This window comes from Copadichromis virginalis, linkage group LG16 (assembly GCF_057382275.1).
Source record: "Copadichromis virginalis isolate Kocher_CV1m ecotype Utaka linkage group LG16, C_Virginalis_male_GT1.1, whole genome shotgun sequence".
Lineage (NCBI taxonomy): Eukaryota > Metazoa > Chordata > Actinopteri > Cichliformes > Cichlidae > Copadichromis > Copadichromis virginalis.
In genome coordinates, this window is record NC_140633.1 from 39,968,022 (window position 1) to 39,987,091 (window position 19,070).

At 45.9% G+C, this 19,070-nt stretch overlaps 1 protein-coding gene across 1 annotated transcript in view; it reads left to right on the forward strand.

Moving 5' to 3' along the window:
* lrp1bb (low density lipoprotein receptor-related protein 1Bb) overlaps positions 1–19,070 on the forward strand; it is a 201,462-nt gene that overhangs the window by 142,669 nt on the left and 39,723 nt on the right. Inside the window, exons 48-66 of the mRNA XM_085435115.1 lie at positions 228–341; positions 428–577; positions 793–915; positions 4,316–4,435; positions 5,094–5,222; positions 5,560–5,682; positions 6,908–7,048; positions 7,277–7,464; positions 8,537–8,720; positions 8,799–8,884; positions 11,608–11,730; positions 13,562–13,743; positions 14,060–14,259; positions 14,467–14,655; positions 14,734–14,882; positions 15,055–15,148; positions 15,331–15,447; positions 15,855–15,974; positions 16,579–16,698. Of these exons, the coding sequence (XP_085291241.1) occupies positions 228–341; positions 428–577; positions 793–915; positions 4,316–4,435; positions 5,094–5,222; positions 5,560–5,682; positions 6,908–7,048; positions 7,277–7,464; positions 8,537–8,720; positions 8,799–8,884; positions 11,608–11,730; positions 13,562–13,743; positions 14,060–14,259; positions 14,467–14,655; positions 14,734–14,882; positions 15,055–15,148; positions 15,331–15,447; positions 15,855–15,974; positions 16,579–16,698 (2,652 nt within the window). The remainder of the gene's footprint in view (positions 1–227; positions 342–427; positions 578–792; positions 916–4,315; positions 4,436–5,093; positions 5,223–5,559; positions 5,683–6,907; positions 7,049–7,276; positions 7,465–8,536; positions 8,721–8,798; positions 8,885–11,607; positions 11,731–13,561; positions 13,744–14,059; positions 14,260–14,466; positions 14,656–14,733; positions 14,883–15,054; positions 15,149–15,330; positions 15,448–15,854; positions 15,975–16,578; positions 16,699–19,070) is intronic.

A 19,070-nucleotide genomic window follows, 5' to 3' on the forward strand; every position in this document is an offset into this window, starting at 1 on the left:
ACATGAAACAAAAACTTTTTTACATAATCAAAATAGCAGAAAGTGGCAGATTGATGATGCAGAAAAATGAAATGGACATGGGAAGAAAACTGAAGCGCACACAAGGTCATGGCATTCAGGTAGCTGTTAGCACTCCACCTGCACAGATGAGTCCAAGTATTGCTCCGAGCTGCACGAGTGCTGCTTTTGTTCCCGTCTCTCTTTGAAATGCTGATCTTCTACCGTAGATGTCACGTGCGGCTCATCAGAGTCGTCGTGTAAAGACGGGAGCTGTGTGCCCAGCTCAGCGTGGTGCAACCAGGTCATTGACTGCGCCGACGCCTCGGACGAGAAAAACTGCAGTAAGTCCTCCATCGCAGTTAAAGCACACACAGACACACACAGCAGTGGCATTGTGACGAGTTGTGCTTCTGTGTTTTGTATTCAGACCACACCGACTGCTCTCACTTTTACAAGCTGGGAGTGAAAGAAAAAGATTTCATCAGCTGCAACTCCACCTCGCTGTGCATCCACGCCTCGTGGATCTGCGATGGCGCCAATGATTGCGGCGACTACGCTGACGAGACCAACTGCCAGGGTGAGCGCAGGCACGCACAAAGACACACATTTTGCCTCTTCGTTCGCAGGCAGATCGAGGAAGCCGGCATCAATTAGAAAAGACTTAAGACAGATCTCGTTTTCAGAGACGATTATGACAGAGGAATGAGAGCTCCAGAGAGAGCTTAGGAAAGATAATGATCTCAATCGCTGCTAAAGCCCAGCGCACTGACTTGGTTTTGTTGCTTGTGCCAGTTTCCCATGGGCAGAAGTGTGAGGAGGGACACTTTGCGTGTCCAAGCGGGAACTGCATTTCCAGCGTGTGGCTGTGCGACGGCCAAAAGGACTGTGAAGACGGAGCAGATGAATTCCAATGCGGTAGGCCAACAAATCTTCGCCCTCTCAGAAGAGCTTCCCCAGAATAAACTGAAATAACAGATGAGGTATTTTATTCCCTCACACAACGCTGTCAGCGCTTGCAAGGATATTTATTTTCTATTAACTAGAAGCTGTTTGTTGTAATGTTTTTGTCATTTAAATAGATCCAGGCCTGCAACAAATATCACGTTAAATATATAAATAGGAGGCAGAAAGACGAGATGATTGTTTATCGCGCCATGAGGCAATTCCTTCTCACTTTGTTTTGCTTAGCCTGATTGTGCGTTTGAGATTTCTCAAGTGGGTGTTGCTGCTTGTTTGAAAGTCTAATTCTGACCCTGAATTCAGAGCGAGGCGGTGGTAGACGCACCATTTTCCCCTGCTCTCTTTGAATTATAATATACAGCCCTTCCAGTGTAACAATTAATTAATGAGCCATCACTCACTGAAGCGGTTACACTGAAGATGGAAATATGGGTTCACTGGAAAGCGGTGACATATGAAAGGATTACACAGTACAATGCCACTCCTCTGCTTCCCTCACCAGAGGCTGCGAGAGCGTTTATTCTTCTGCTTTCGTGCATGCTAATGTGTTCAGAACTTAATGCAAACTCGAGATCTCTCCAATTAAACAGGAGGACCGTAGTTAAGTCGTGGTATGGATTAACGTAATTTGCCCACAAAATGAGAAGCTTGTACACACGTCCGTTCACATGTCAGTGCTTCTGGCGTCAGGGAAAAACGAGCCGGGTGCTTTAATGCGGGTGGTGGTTCGCGGCGTCGTAGGTAATTGGACCTGATGAAGTTATGCGCACACACACGCAGGGTGGAAACCGTTGCTGACTTGATTGGCGCTGTCAGTTCATTGCATTGTCTCAGGCTGCGTGGCCTGTGGGCGGAGTCGCTAAGCAGTCGGCTGTGCTCAGCTCTGCCTTCTCTGTGAGGTAAACGAGCACTTTCACACTCACAGGTCCGCGTCAGCTACTTCTCCTCCCAGCATCCTCCTCTGTCGCACCAACCATCTGCATCTCCACAAACCTCCTCGTTTCCTCTTGCTTGGCAGCTCCATCTTCATCCTCTCTCCCTCATCTCTGCTCGTGTCGCGCCTGATCCCCTCCAGTTGTGACGCCCACCTCCAGGCTCCTTACATGTTCTCCTCCCGTCTCCCCTCGTCCACACGAGTACTCTGTTTTGTTTCTACTGGCTTTCATTGCTACCCTCTGCAGGGATTCCTCCACCTGCTCTAAAAATCACAGTGTCACCTGTAAACACGAGAGACTCCGCTTCTCCGTCATCACTGCAAACAAGAAGGCAGTCATCCTGTATCCCACCCCCACCTTGTACCCACCTGTCGCGCCTACTCAAAGGTGGCAAAAGTACAGCCTGTCTGAAGTACAGATACTAGTGTTTAAAAATACTCCAGGAAAGTACAGAAAATTCTACTTTCTTATTCTACCCACCTCTGCTCCTACTGCACACCTCAGCCAATCATCTGCTTTCTCTGAGAGACAGAGTGAAGCTCTGACCTCCTCTAAACGTCTCCATCAGCACGCTCAAATCAAACCTCACATCTGAGGAGCTCTTTCTCAGCATGAAGCCACCTCTGCTCATCGTCACCTCTCTTCCTGTCCTAGCTTCAGCAGCTGATCAGCTGCATCCTCTGCAGTTACTCCAGCTCTGCACATCAGAGCATCAGCATCACATCGTTGAACATTAGCATCTAATTCAGCTGTTTCTGCGACCGATGAAAGGCATCCTGTGACTTCTATGATTCCTTGATCTTTGTAATCACTCCACAAACAGGTCACTGATGAATATTTCAGGAACTGTCAAACTTCTACTTCCTGTGACACATGACCTTTGCAGAACCAAACAGCTTCATGTTAGCATGCTGACATGCTAAACTGAGATCATGATGCCAAAAGTTGCTACACAGTTAGCATTTAGCATCCACGTGTCATTCAGAGTACAGCCTCAGCGATTTATTTTTAAACGAGCAGCTCGGCAGCAGCTTACATAATTAAGACAAACACAAATAAAATGCGAGCAAAGGACTTAAGTGCATGTCTTTGAAAGCATTTCTCTGCGATAACACAAATGTGGCCTTTCTTCCTGTGTAATTACCGAGGACTTCAGCCACAAACAATAGAAGAGGGAGTTCAGTGCAATTTTCAAGTTTAATGCATTTCCGAGTTATCAGATTTGTTTTGTAAATTGCCTGCGAACGTTGTAGCAGATGCATAACACACAACACCATTTCCATTCCTTTAACTGGAAATGTGGTTTTGTGTGAAACGATAACGTCCCCGTGCTTCGAATGTGCTTCTGTCAGAGCTGATATGAATTACGCCAGAATTCTTTGAGAAGTTCTGAATAGCTTTTCCCGGACAAATAGACAATATTCCCATCCCTCTGAGTTAATTATCATATAAAAAGCCCCATCCACTGATAATCTAACTGCACCGGGAATGTGCTTTGAGGAAAACGTTATTACGTTTCAGAAATGTGAAATTCCACGGCTGATTAGACCAAACACTCGTTTGTCTCGTCACGATTCACAGTGCACTTTTCCACTGTGCAAAACACTATTGAGAATGAGACATGAAAGACTTTCTTTGATACGATTATCGTGCTGTAGACCTGCTGTTCTGTCATACACAGGAAGCAGCTGTTTGCATTTGAAGTGCAAATTTGGTATCGCACACGGAAAGTCTGGATAATCGTGGTTTCCAGATTTAGCTGTTTAATGTTTATCTCGTCCTTATCTTCCATCGTGGTATCAGAACACATAAAGTTAGTGCAAAGTCTGACAGAAAGGAAAGCAGCCCAGCGTGAGACACCCCCCACCCTCAGTCGTATCCATATTTGCTCGTGCTGCGGTCTGACCTGGTGCGCGCATCCCGTATCCTCCTCCCAGTATCTTATCAAAGCTCTGGCAGACTTTGCTGGGCCTGACATCAGAGAGAATGAGACCACAGAACATCTCGCCGGGGAAACGAGGTGCCTCAGTGACACAAATTCTTCCTTCTGCACACGGTAATCAGCAGAATGCATCCTTGGTTTCCGGTCCCACTCCAGTATCGTTTCACGAAGAGCAAAAATGATTTGAATCAATATTCAAGTGATTTTATTGCCTTGTAACTACAATCCATCATTCCTTTGGGAAAAGTGCTGTTTGCAAAGGGCGGTGTGGCAGCTATGTGCACGTATGTGTGCTGCTGAGCTGAAAAGCTAAAGAGAAAAACAAGCAAGCCAAGGGGCAAGTAGGAGTCAGCCCACTTTCTGAGTTTTGATTAAAAATGCTCTGCTCACTCTGTAGGCTATGGCACATTTGTTGTTGTTTCCTCCTCACTTTGTGTGATTTATGGCACTGAAATTCCTCGTCCACTGCCCTCTGCAGACTCATCCTGCTTGTGGAACCAGTTCGCCTGCTCCAAGAACAAGTGCATTGCCAAGCAGTGGCTGTGCGACGGCGAGAACGACTGTGAGGACGGCCTGGATGAGAGCGTGCAGATCTGTGGTTAGTGCCCTTTCAGCTGTCGTGCAAAGTCTGATGTTGCTATAAAAGGTCACATTCGCCGGATCGCATTACAGCGCCGTGGCTTCACGTGGTCCTGTAGCCGAGCTGGAAATGAATGTAGAGAATGAAACAATCTTAATGAGGCAACAAATGAGACTGCGGGCGTTTCTGATAATTCGAGCGAGCACTGAGGCAAATAGATTTTTCATCACTGAGGCCCCGGAGACATAACTATTTCAATGGGCAAATGAGATGTGTATGTAATGAATTTTACAATAAAATGAAACGAATACTACCGCAATAAAGAGACAGGAATTGCTGTGAGCACCGGTTGTATAATTTGGTTGTAATGGAGTGTCAAGGAAGAAACGGTCCACAGGCTCCTCACTTACAATTACTGTCCAAAGCAAGATCTGCATTCAGCTGTACGCGGCTAATTGAACGACTGTATTTACCTTTGTCTCATTGCTGACGTGCATCATTTATGCACCAAAGCACAGTCAGGATGTTGTTTCTGCACAGCGATGGGTCGAGTTTACTGGGGTCAGAACTGAGTATCAGTTGAAAGCGTTTCCAAGGTAACATCCAAACTAAACCTAAGACGTCCGCTTCTGATTGGATGCACTCTTTTGAAAGTGCGTCTGTGTTTTGCTCTCAGGCACGGTGACGTGTGCTCCGGGGCTGTTCAGCTGCCCCGGGTCTTATGCCTGTGTTCCAAAACGCTGGCTGTGTGACGGGGAGAGAGACTGTCCTGATGGGAGTGACGAACTTTCCGCTGCTGGCTGTGGTAAATTCTTCAGAACTAATTCTTTCAAAGAACGAAGCTTCAAGTCGACGCGTGTTTGCACGCTGTCATTTTGTTGCAACTTATTTTGTCCCACAGCAAATTAAAGAACCCACCAACCAAACGCCCACTGCTAATCTCTGCGTAACATTTATGTTCAGAGCAAACATGTGAAGCAGTGGTTAATAGATTAGGATTGTTCAGTTTCAGCCGGTTTTATCTGCATTCAGACGTTTGATTAGCCCCAGACGTGATGTCATCTGCTCAGAGTGCTGCATGTTTGGTTTTACAGTGTTTATCCACAGATTTGCAATTTAACTAATTTCTTTTAATGCATCAGCACCCAACAACACATGCGATGACAGCTCGTTTCGCTGCCGCAACAAAGCGTGCATCCCCCAGCGATTCGTCTGTGACCACGATAACGACTGTGGAGACGGATCTGATGAGTCGGTGGAATGTGGCAAGTAGATTTATCTTGTTTTTCATTTTTCTTATATTCACTATCACGGTGCTCGTGCTGAAAGCTGCACCAGGCAAGTTCCATAACAGTATTTTATACATTAAATGTGTTATATGAATAATGTAAAAGAATAAATATTAATAGTTTCATTTATACAGCGTCAAATCACAACAACAGTCGCCTCAAGGTGCTTTATATTCTAAGGTCGACCCTACAATAACACATACAGAGAAAAACCCAACAATCAAATGACCCCCTATGAGCAGCACTTTGGCGACAGTGGGAAGGAAAAACTCCTCAGGCTCAGGAAGGGGCGGGGCCAGCTCAGACTCTGTAAGATTACAGCAGGGTCTTTCCAGGATGAAGCAACTTGAGGCGACTCTTGGTGTAGGAGCCTACATGCAGTTTAATTTGAAATGCATGCTTTTATTTTGATAGTGCGGCAGAAACAGGAAGTTGGGGGACAGTGGAGCCACGTAGTTTTTTGACCTCGAAATCTCTCTTCATCCATTTTGAATTGAGCTTTACGTTTGCATAATTTGGAGTTCTGTTGCTGTGGACCTGTTTGGACTTTAAAGAAACTACATCGAGGACTGTTGTCTATTTAAGCTACGGCTCCATTCGCAGGAAACCTACACTTGGTGTCGTTTGGTGCTACGTAAATAAAACTGAATTGATTCTTTTGTAATGCAGCAGTTGTGTTGATGTGATACTTGTAACTACACTGCACTGTTTATCATCACCAAACCACTTACTGTATTTCAGCAAGGCGTCTGAGTGACCGTCTTATTAATGTAAAGTAGCAGGAAGTTTAAAAAAGGCCCAAAGGCAGCGAGCAGAAAGTCAGCGTCGGCCTGTGAATCACATCCTGTCCTTGTATGTTGGGCTGCTTTCAAACACGTGCACGACGTTCTGTGTTTATTAGCTTCGCTGCAGCTTTGACTGTTTGTCTCGCAGAGGGGGGGTTCTCTGTGGCAGCCGTGGTTTATGATTACCGGCTGATGAAACGTGTGCATTTAGTGTAGAGATGTTGGCCAACGCAGCTGAATGCCATTACGCCTCCAGATCACCATGCTAATGACATTATGAACCATAGTCGTGGAAATCTCGCTTTTGCAGCTTGATTTGACAGAACTGATTTGGATTCAGCTAAAGATGCGCCCTAATCTGAAACGATGTCGCTGCCACCTGCAGTAAGAGAGCGGCTGTCTTTCTCTTTCTTCAGTCTATCGTTCCTGTGGGTCAGAGGAATTTCGCTGTGGGGACGGGCGCTGTCTTCTCAGCTCTCAGTGGGAGTGCGATGGCTACGCGGACTGTCCCGACCACTCTGACGAACTGCCTCTGAACCTTAAATGTCTGGCTGCAGGTAAGACTGCTGTTTGGCTCTCAGCTGGACTCTCGTCAGTGCCATCAGCAGCACCAATCACCCAGGAAGCTGGTGCGTATATATGCTGCAAACAAAAACGGCGCTGCATCCCGGAGAGATTTACTTAAAGGGATTAATCTCCCAGGATCCCAGGTTCAAGTCATTCCTCGCCTTCACGGAGGAATTGCAGGGCGCTCTGCCTTCACACCCATGTCTTGCTCTTTTCAGGAAGCTTGTGCAATGGCTCCTTCTTCATGTGTTCCAACGGACGCTGCATTTCTCAGGGGAACCTTTGCGATGGCAAAGACGACTGCGGGGACCGATCGGACGAGAGGAACTGCAATGTGAACGAATGCTTGAACCGCAGAGTCAGCGGGTGTACGCAGGACTGCCAGGACCTTCCTGTAGGCTATAAGGTAAGTGTCCAGTGGGCATCACCGATGATAAAGACCAGCAAACCAAAATCAGTTTGCAATTCATGCAAAGCAGCCTAAAAATGAGTCTCAGGGTTTCATCTGCATCTGGAACCATGAGTCACGCTATAAGGTGCCAAACACTGTGACCTACATTTTAAGCACTTGCATAAATTCCAATTCAGCAGCAGGTGAAATATGGAGCTGATATTAGCAGTGGTGGACCTGAATGATTAATGGCTGATAATAAATCAAGGCTAACTTTGCACTTCATTACACAGATAAAGATGGGTGGGAGTATATACAGCACACGCTGCCTCTCACTTTTTGAATAACCTTGAAAACTGTAAGGTGAGCTTAATGATTTGCCAACACCTGCTCCCTCACTGCACTCTGTGGTTCTACGGTACCTGGCAATGGTGCGGGGGTCAAAGTTCAAGGCCACACCCCCGGAGTGTTTTGGTGCCTTTGCCCGTTGTCGTTCTGCGGCGGTTTTATCGCTTCCTCTCTGAATTTTCTTCTCCTGCTCTTCCTCGTGATGGTGGTTTACAAAGAGGCTGGAAGCACAGGAAGCATCTCCTGATTGCAGCAGGGGCAGAGCTGCACGTCGATGCGGACCCTTAGCTCATCCATTTGTGGCCTGAACAGGAAGATCAGCAGAAAGGCCCTCAAGGTTATAACTTTGGATAAGAAAGGGATTTGCAGCGGCTCCAGAGCAGCTGATTCAAGCACTTTCAGTTATTTTGTGGGGTCCTCGGTCACTGGAGTGCAGTTTTTAAGCTGAGGAACAGTACGTCTAAATCATGGCTTAGATGCCAACTTCTGTTTGGTGCTTGGTTTGGGTGCTTTTTGCTGACCTGCATTACACTGAGGCCCAGAGATACATGGTTTGTTACTGCCAGCTGCTCTAAAATTGCTTTGATGTTGCTTTAATAACAAAGCTGTCTCTCTGACACAAGTTAACATGTTAATAATTTGTCTGACTGCAGCAGAGGAAGCGTCGCGACAGCTCGACTGAGGCTTTTTGTTTCCTGCGCTCATGATCAAAACTCTTTGTTTCTGCTTTTGTGATCAGTGTAAATGCTGGCCTGGTTTCTATCTGAAGGACGATGGCAGGACTTGTGTGGATGTTGACGAGTGCTCCACGACGCTTCCTTGCAGCCAGCGCTGCATAAACACGTACGGCTCCTACAAATGCCTGTGTGTGGATGGCTACGAAGCCTTGGAGCGTAATCCTAACACGTGCAAGGCTCTGTCAGGTAAGTCAGATTTTTTTAAGTTTCTCAGGTTTGCTCAGCGTGCAGAAGCCCTCTAACGATGCATGTTCCTCATTTTAGCTGAAGAGCCCTTTCTCATTATGGCAGACCACCACGAGATCCGCAAATTGAGTGTGGATGGCTCAAATTACACCATCCTGAAACAGGTAAGTGATACGTGCATGTTACTCTTGGATCATTAGATATTAGAGGCAGGCTACAGATAATCATCCTGTTCTTTTTTGTGCTTGAATGTCCGCTAACCCTGTTGGACTGATACCTTTACAGAGAGAAGGTCAAGGTCAAGGTCAAGGTCAGATTTATTTATATAGCACATTTCCAACAGCCGATGCTGCACAAAGTGCTTAACAATAACAATAAAATTAAAAACTACAGAAGTCCATAGTAACACAATAGAAATAATTTTTGGTGCTTTGTTTGCCTTTAATCAGTCTGTGCTGTCCAGGGGTTGCACCCTAATGACCCTGTAACGCTGTTGCCCCATCGTGCATTATTTTACATAATAAGATTGAAACTGTCTGCTGCTGTGTAATGTTCTACAGCTGCAATGACACTAAGATGGTAACGTTTAATGATCTAATATGTGCGTTAACACAGTTTGATGATTTATTCTGAACACTTTTGTGTCACCTGGTTGAACCAGATTGAGTTTGTGCACAGGTGAAACTTTATTCTCTGACCTTTAGCATCAAACCTACACATGATGCACAAACCTCTCTAACTTATTTTCTCGGTATTTGGTGTCCACCTTGACCTTCCAACCTCCCATAAAGGCAGAGGACAGTTGGTAGTTCTGATTGGCGATGAGAGAAATCGCCCAGGGGACCGGAGGAAACACTATTTCAGTCATGCTGAGGTCTCATCTCTGCTGCTTCGGGCGAAGCTTAAATCTGACTGTTGAGCATCACAAATGTTTAACTGTGATTCACTGTAAATCACCTGACAGCCGTCCGAGGGTCTGCTGTCACGCTCATATTAACCTCTTGACTCGCTGTATTCTGCTGATTGCACTGCTGTTCTCATTAGCCACGGCTCGCTTTAATCACAGCCTGTTATCGGCAGCTGACCTGATTTCACTTCACCACACCCTCACGTACCCGGATTTTATAAAAATGTTGTTTTTTTACATCCGTGTTGTGTAAAATCTGATCATTTGTAAAACATCTAAACAACATAATTAAATGTAAATACAGAGAAACATTTCCTGTTATTGTACATGTATAGTGAAATAAATCATATTAATAGTACAGTATAATAAATGTTATAGTACTGTGTTGCATAGAGAATAATCTAATTAATATAGTGCAATTGTGTTCGTTCCTCTCTTGTACTATGAAAGATGCCGGCTTTTGTCACAGGTCTGCCCCTCTTTGCACTGTGTGGTTACAGGAGCTCTGCTTTATTCAATATTTGAACAACCCGGAGGATTATTGGCAGGCCTGCTTAATTCAGGTTGAGTCACTGTTCTCTGTCAGAAAAATTCAAGAGGCTACATCGAGCCTGAGTTAAAATCTAAACAGCAGAAGTAAAACAACACTAAATTGTTATATTTACAGTTAGATATTTACCAGTTTTTGTCGTTGGCAGAGGAGATACGTCTGCAGAGAGAGAGTCAGGGGGCCTGGTCTGGGTTTAGTGTTCGTCTAGTTTCTGTCTCCTATGTCTCCTTGTCTTTGTAGGTTCCCCTTGTGTCTCTCTTCTCTGTGTCCCTCATCCTCTCTCTGTCTCTTGTGTCAAGCTTGCATGTCCCAGTTTACGTCTCTCCATGTTTCCTGTTTTATTTTGAAAGTCTTGTCGTTCCATGTTCAGTGTGTTTAGTTTTGCTTCGCCTGTGGCGTCATGTTCATTTGTGTTGGACTGACTAATAATAACCCCAGAAGCATTATCTCATAAGTAATCAGACTCATTTTTATTTTGAAAATCTAAATATATCTGAAATAAGAAAAGTTTTCATGAATGTCTCCGTGTCTACACAATGTTTATGCTGGAAAAGCAGCAGGATTATTTCCCCATTATATCAAATCCCCTTATTTACCAAACAGTATTCAGAATCGGACATTATATAATCCATACATGTTTAACTATGTGCAAGGCTGCTCTCACAACACACATAAAACTATTCAAGCTCACAAACGGTCTGTGGTTAACACTAAACCTCTGAGCTCTGTGAAAATACTCGATTTGCTGCAAAATTGATGCAACATAATTTTGCTCAGACGAGTTTTAAGCAGTTTTATACAGTCATGTTGTACATTCGCTTTCAGTTATGTTTTCCCTCAAATTCATCAACAATCGTGGAACAGAATGAAAGAGTCATCTTTAAAGTTTTATTTCATGTTCGAAGAATCCATTACGAGTGCTGGATTCTGCAGCGTCTGCAGGGAAACGGAGGGAAAATGCAGCGGCGGTGGAAGCGCTGATAAAGCGGCGTGCAGGCTTCATCTCTATAGCTGGTGTTTAGAGTGAGAAAGGTCCCCCCAGGACGCTTTGGCACCTGTCTGTGAGGGTGTTGATGGTCTGATGAAGATGTCTCGTTTCTCCTGTCAGATTGTCTGACATCTTTCCTCAGCATCCACAGTGTGAGACAGCGGGGTGGGGGCACTTGTTTGGCGAGCAGCTCTGTGTGACTGACAGAGGGGTCCTGTGAGCGTGACAGAGGAGGAGAGCACTTCCATCTTCTGTTTTGATAGACTGCAACGTGGTCTCGACTCACTTATCCAAAGCTTTGTGTGGTTGAAAGTACTGGAACCTATGGGAACATAAATCGATATCACAGTAAAATCACATCGATGCTGGAGAAATCGAGCATTTCAAGCTGAGCCGTTCTCGGTAAACGAAACCTCATTTCCTGTCTTTGTGTGATTCTCAGGGCCTCTACAACATCATCCATCTGGATTTTGATTACAAGAAAGAATTTATCTACTGGGTGGACTCAACCAGGCCGAGTGGTCGAAAGATCAACAGGATGCGCCTGAACGGGAGCGACCTGAAGGTACCGCGGACCTCCGGCGCTGACTGTGCCACGCAGCGCCTCGTAGCACCCTGTCAAACATCCATTTGCTCCACCTGCTCCAACCCTTTGTTAACTTCTTTTTCTCTCTTTCTGCTGTGCCGAGTTCTCTCTCAATGATCCATTTAAGCCATCAAGCTGCAGTTCAACAGCAACCTTTCTCTATTTGGAAGATGAGTCATTGCATGTTGCTTAAGTGGCTCATTATCACTGCTAAGATGATGCTGGTTATTTTTTATCCTTAGCAGCGTTTTTCTTTTTCTGTCAGCACTCGATGACCTGTTTGTTTAACAGAAATTAATGCATGTTAGTGATAATGGGAATATCATCAGTGGCTTTTAGATGAATGCAGCGGGCGTAATGATACAATGGAGTTTTTTGTGTCATGGCCGAGGTTTCGCGCGGGCCACGAGATTGAAGTCCGCACAATGGACACTGGGATTTAAGCAGAACACCCGCTGAGCGCCCCGTGCCACTTCTCATTAAAATAACTGCGTGGGGCATTAGGCTTATTCAGCTCAATTACTTTCACTCTGTGAGCTTGAGCCACTGCCACCGCTTAGCAAGAGGACAAAGTGTCTGAGACACAGATACAGGAGCGTCTCACATCAGGTTAATTAAAAGAGTCACTGATATCCAGTCCTCATAGTAACGGTTGGCCACACGAGGAGGGCGAGACTGTTGAGCAGAAGCGTTTTCTGTGGTTTTCTCTGCTTTTCAGAGATGTTTGCATTGCTTTGCTTTATTAGAACATTTCAGATTTTGGAGCTGCTGCTGCTGCACGCTGCTGCACTTACACATGCATGCATTTGATGGCAAATAGAAAAGTGCAGCTGTGACATTAATTGTTGGTTTGCATAGAGTTGAAGGATCATTTCTCTGCATTCACCTCCTATAGCATAAGTAGAGCAAGTCATCACTGCTGAACTGCTTTTAACAGTGTTGCGCCCTGTTACACACTGCAGTACTGACTCAATAAAACATCTGTAGATATGCCGCAGTTTAACATCAGGCATGATTTTCCTCACACAGCTCACACACCGTGAAGATTTATATCAACTACTGTGGCTTTCTTAAGAAGCACTAGTTTCACAGAGTCTATGGGAGGTGATGTGGTGCAGAGCAGGTGATACCAGGACCCCGAGCCCCATTAAATATGCAACCGTTAGGTACACCGAGTACACCGAGTACACTGTTCTCTGAACAAACACAAAGCCGGGCTGTGAACTCATCAAGGCCATAATAAAGGAAGCACGTTTTAAAGCCATCATACTTGCTGGATGTCCTAATTTTGCAGATTCTATCACCTTCTGAAATGAATACAGTGATGTATGTGCAGGTCATTTAAAAGCCCATCAGTGTTCTGTAGCTGCAGATATGCACTTTCTGTTTTGTTCATTAAACTCAGATTCTGCTGCCCGTTAATGATGCTGCATTTCTCAGTCAAACACTAAAACAAATCTGTCCTACTAACCACAATAGCACTAATTTTACTTCTGGATGTGTACAGTTGTTAAATACAATAGAACAGTTTAATGTGTCCTGAAGAAGAGGAGGATGAAGCCTTTCTGAGGGCAAATATCTCCCTATTGTGGAAGGGCGTGTGAGGGATTTAGGCTTCTTAGTGGCACAATTCTTCTTTCTATTTCTATTAAATCTGACAGCACCGGCCTATCAATAGTGCGCGCCAGTTCAGCTGAAATCCAATATATTTCTTGACATTCATCCATGAAAGAAAATGTTAATGACTTCTAAGATATGCGCCAGACAAACCTATGCACCGAAATTAATTCTTCTCAATCTCTGCTCCCAGATAGTCCACAGAACAGCGGTTCCCAGTGCCTTAGCCGTGGACTGGATCGGAAAAAATCTGTACTGGTGCGACGCAGAAAAGAAAACGATGGAAGTGTCCAAAGCCAACGGGCTCTACCCTACGGTGCTGATCAGCTCGGGCCTCAAGAACCCGACAGATCTCGCTCTGGACCCCCAGACGGGGTAAGCATGTGGTGGCTGCACTTTAATGCGTCCCTGCTTAGAAGGATCGTCGCAGCTTCACAGAGATCCGCTCTCACGTTTTCAGTTAGGCTCTTTTATGATCTCACATTAAGTTGAAATTGGAAGATGCATTTGTGTCTTGCACACCCGCTTTTTTGTTCTCCCGTTGAATGTAATTATTGATTATTCTTTATCTGAATCTTTGTAAAACCCTTTTATGGCCGTCATTCATCACCGTGTGCGCTACGCTACCACGCCAATAGAAGCTGCTGCCTCATGACAGCAGCTCTTTGAACCGTGCTCTCCTTCTGACCAGGTACATCTTCTGGGTAGACTGCTGCGATCCTCCTCACATCGGGCGCATCGGCATGGACGGCCGAGGGCAGACGGTTATCATTGACACAGAGATCTACAGCCCCACAGCTCTCACCATCGATTACACCAACAAGAGGCTCTACTGGGCCGACGACAACCACATCCTGTTTGCCACCATGGATGGCGCCCAGAGACGCAAAGGTGAGACGAAGGTGTCGCTCGGTTAAAGAACAGCTGCTTATCTTCTCAATGAAAGTTAAATGAGGAGATTGTTTTCACTGGTATGTGATCATTATTCACACTGTGTTACATGAGTGCAGCTGTTACAGGATTAGCGGCACCGCGGTTGCTATGCAGAGTAGGACAGAGTGTAATTGAGGTCCGCTGTGGTTATTCGTCCCGTTCCAGTGTCCTACGATCACATCCAGGGAGTAATGGCGCTGACTTTGTTTGAGGACTTTGTCTACTGGACTGACGGGAAGTCCAAATCTCTGCGACGTGCTCACAAGACAACCGGCGCTCAAGGGATCGAGCTCCTCAACTCCTGGCAAGCCATCAAATCCATCAAGGTCTACCACTCCCTGCGCCAGCCCGAAGGTATGAAGTCCATCTGGCGCTCGTGTTCGTTCTGTCCTCCGGTTTGAACTCGCTCACATGCTTCTGTCTCCTCTGTAGTTCCCAAGCACCAGTGTCAGATTGCGAATGGAGGATGCAGCCACCTGTGTCTCCTGTCCCCCGGCGGGGAACACAAATGTGCCTGTCCCACGAATTTTTATTTGGCGGCCGACAACAAAACCTGCCTCTCCAACTGCATGTCCAGTCAGGTGAGCGTTACTCTTCCCCCCTCCTCCTTCTGTCCTGATCAGGATTTTCCCCTGAAGACAAATTGCTTGAGCGTCGTAAGCTTCCCTCGTGCACCTCGGGGCCGAGGAAACGTCTGCTTTGAAGCGCCGACTGTTCGCGCTGACTTTAAACTCTGTGTTTTGCTTTTGAAAGTTCCGCTGCGGCACAGACGAGTGCATCCCTTTCTGGTGGAAGTGCGACACCGTGGACGACTGTGGGGACGGCTCCGACGAGCCCGCCGACTGCCGTGAGTGCCGTGCTGTTTCAAGGTTGCTTTAGAGCCGCACTAAACCAGAGGAAGCCAGCCTCATTATTTTAGTGAGCTTTGAGCAATAGCAACATTGATTTGGCCATAAGGACACTCGGGTCACAGAGCCTGCTACAGTTAAGCTGCTACTGTTTATAGACTGAACCGTGTTTCCTCAACAGCTGAATTCAAATGTCAGCCTGGGCGTTTTCAGTGCGGCACCGGCCTTTGTGCTCTTCCACCCTTCATCTGTGACGGCGAGAACGACTGCGGCGACAACACGGACGAAGCCAACTGTGGTGAGGATGGAAACGGCGCTCCCGTGTCGCTCGTTACCTGGCAGCATTGTTTCCTTTGTGTGTTTGGCTGCTACTTATTAGCACTGAAATAATGACTTAATCAGGCGATTAGTTTAGTCGGTCACCAGAAAATGAGCTAAAACTGTTGTGATAAATCACTCGTTATTCGTTAACAGCACTTTCAGGCCTCTGCTGCGTTCAGCCTCACAGTGTTTGTGTTTGTCATTGTTGACAAACTGTCACCATCAGCTCGTGTCGTTTTATAGACGTAATCATTAATAAAATCACTCTTTTTTTAGTCTTTGCTTCATAATTAAAGCTGTTTTGATAAACTGACCTGTTGTCTGCTGAGTTACTGCCACTCAGTCTGAAACTGACTTCTTGCTTCTTTCTTTGCTCTAATTCAGAGACGTACATCTGCCTGTCGGGCCAGTTCAAGTGCACGGGCAAACAGAAGTGCATCCCTCTTAACCTGCGCTGCAACGGCCAGGACGACTGCGGCGACGGAGAGGACGAGACAGACTGCCGTGAGCGTCATTACGTTTAGACTCATTGTCTTGAATGGCTTAATCAGGATGTTAGACTGGGGGAAGCTTACATGCATCCCTCACTTGACCAGCGTCCTAACGCTGAAAAACAAGACGGTTTAAGGACTTTGGCGTCTCTGGTTTAGAGGTATAATCTAACTGATTAAAAAAATCACTTTTTCCAGTGCAGTTAGTGCGTTTCTGTGCTTGGACAGAATATATGAAGCCGTTAACTTTACATAGTCTTCATTAAGTATTCCACAGACAACCCTTGTTATGACCTGTTTCTGTGGAAAGAGATTAGATATTGAATCACGCAGAGGATAAGAAGAGATTTTCTCTGCAGTGATGTAACTCATCAGAATGGTTTTGAATACTCTTTTGTGAGGAACGTGACACCGCTGATATTAAAATGCCGTTTGAAACAATGTCAGGCTCTGTAACAAGAGGCGGCTGCTACCTCGCTAGATTCAAAATGTGTGTGAAGGAGATGTTATTGAAGCACTACATTTTTTTTCCTTTTCTGCAGCTTCTTCTACAAATATAATATCATAAGATGTCTGGATTACTTTCTCCTTTTCACACGACTTCATTCCCTCCGTAGCTGAAAGCACCTGCTCCCCAGACCAGTTCCAGTGCAAAGCCTCCATGCACTGCATTTCCAAACTGTGGGTTTGTGACGAGGACCCTGACTGTGCAGATGGGTCGGACGAGGCGGACTGCGGTGAGTTAACCGCAGTTTTTCACTCGGCCTCGCTCGCTCTCACTCGCTGCTTCTAGTTGTTTTTTAACTCGGGCCGAGCGAGAAAGACGCCGTCCCCGTTGTTAGTAAGAGCTGAGCTTCACGACCTCGGCGTGCCGACGTTACGCTTGAATATCAGCTCACAATTACAAAATCAAAGTGGGTGTGTTGTCAGTGGCGCGCTGGAAGCCCAGGGCAGGGCCGGGGCAGGTAAATGCAGCGCTGTGAAATCTGCATGACGTGCCTTTGAAAAGAGGAAATAAATGAAAAACCAGAAACGGTGCTTCTGAAATTATCGAAGATTAAACATTTGCTTCCTCGTGACAGATGATGAAAGCTGACAGCTGCTCTTTTAGCCGCGTTTTGTCTGCACTCGAATGCATCTTTCTTATTCATCTCATCGCTTTTGTCTCTGAATCTTAATCAATCACGACTCGGCTCCCTTTTGAGGGAAATGATAATCAGTTCTCATCAAGCTTCTAATTTAATTTGCAGATCTGAAAGGACGGCGTTGTGTTCCGCTTTAAACCGCGAGCGAATAATAGACGTCAATAAAACGACAAAATAAAATCTTTGCTGTCCTATAAACTTGAAATTGAGCTACTGTCAATCTGTCAAATGCCGTCCTGGGAACAGTTCCCTGTAAACGCTGTGATATTTTCCAGACCTCATGGTGACCTCATGAAACAGGCGTTGCTGCTGTCTGCAGAGCGTTACAGGGGATTTACGGTGACCTGCGTTTACGAGTTTTGTGCTCATTCAGGATGGCTTTGTGCTGACAATAGTGCGTCACTACTTGGAGTAATGCCTAAAATGCAAATTCTCCATTTAACTTGTTCACCTATCAGCCAGTATTCACTTTGATTTCACTGTAAAAATATGTGAGAGGAGGAATTGTCTGTGATGATCTATAAATTCCTGCACAGCTGCTTTGTGATGCATGAAAAGCTTCTCATTCACTGCTGCAGCAGCGTCCATCGGGCCATCTGCAGGCAGCTGGACGCGTCGTGATTGTAGCAGGGCCTCGGTGTCGTTACGCACAACCGTCTGTGTTTACCTTTATTAAATTATGTGCAAATGACAGCAGCCTGCTACAAAGCTCAGCAGCACACACAGCAGAGATGCCTCGCTCGTGGCTGCATACATATACAAGTTAAATAAAACTGCACCATCTGCCTCTGGCTGCAGCTCTGAAACGTTGCGCGTTGCATCATTTCCTGCGTTAGTCGTCATCAGGTGCCGTCGCCCTGCGATGACACAGGTGATCGTCCTGGATGAGAGTGAGCAGCGCTCTGCTTATCCTCCTCTTCGTCGTGCCTTCGTGCTTCGACGCCTCAAACGTCTCCGCAGCGGATTGTAATTACACTTTGTTTCATTTCCAGCTTCCCTGCTTTTCATGTCAGCTTGAGGCACCCTGAAGTAACGCCCAATTAATGTTTTGCCACTTTGTATACGTCACTGATGGCTTTAGCCTCTCAGCCTCCTCGGTGGCATCTGAGCACTTTTCACCACTTCGGAGCGTGGTGGGCTCCATCAGCAGCTAATGTAATTTCACTTTGAATTACTGAGACTTTTTAAGGAAGTTTTGCTTGTTAACTTGGTAATGAGCTCCGACTTAACAAGAAAATATTGCTTCTTTTCCTCGTGTCACATCTTTTATATGCTGTAAGTGACTGAGCCGCTTCCTAATGAACGTCTGCCTCGTGTCCTCTGCTGCTGCACTCAGCTTTCCCTCCTGATTCTCTCCTCCTGCTGTCGTGTTGGAAAGAGATCCAGGCAGAATGTGTCACCCTCCTCTTTTGACACATCTCTTCCCTAACTGATAACAGCGTTACCTTGGCCATTATCCCTGATGGTGTCTGCACAGAAATGACTTTTTTAAAAAGGAGCTCTCGGTTTGACTTTGGAAAGCCATTCTGAGGAAGCATCAGTGGAGGAAATGTCAGCGCATCTGTTCCTCTTTTAAAAAAAAATGCAGCTATTTTGAGTAATTTTTGCTCTGGCCATTAAGGTTTAACGGCGAGACGTCTGCTTTCATTTCAGGCTCAAACTCTCGGCCCTCCATCGTTTCTGAACTGCGAGCTGCCGTTCATATCGACGAACGCACACAGTCGTCCCAAAAACCAACAAAAAAGTAAATGAAAGAAGAGTCGACACTCGGTTAAACTCTCAAAGGCTGTTTATTGCATGTGTGGGAGGCATTTTAAGCCTACACCTCTGAACTGCTTCCCTATCTTTGAATATTTCAGCGACTGCCTGCTGAGACGTTTCGTGACGACAACCCGTGGATCCGTTTCCTGCTCTGGTGAAACGAGTGTTTGTATCTGTCGAAGCTTCTGACAGATCCAAACATA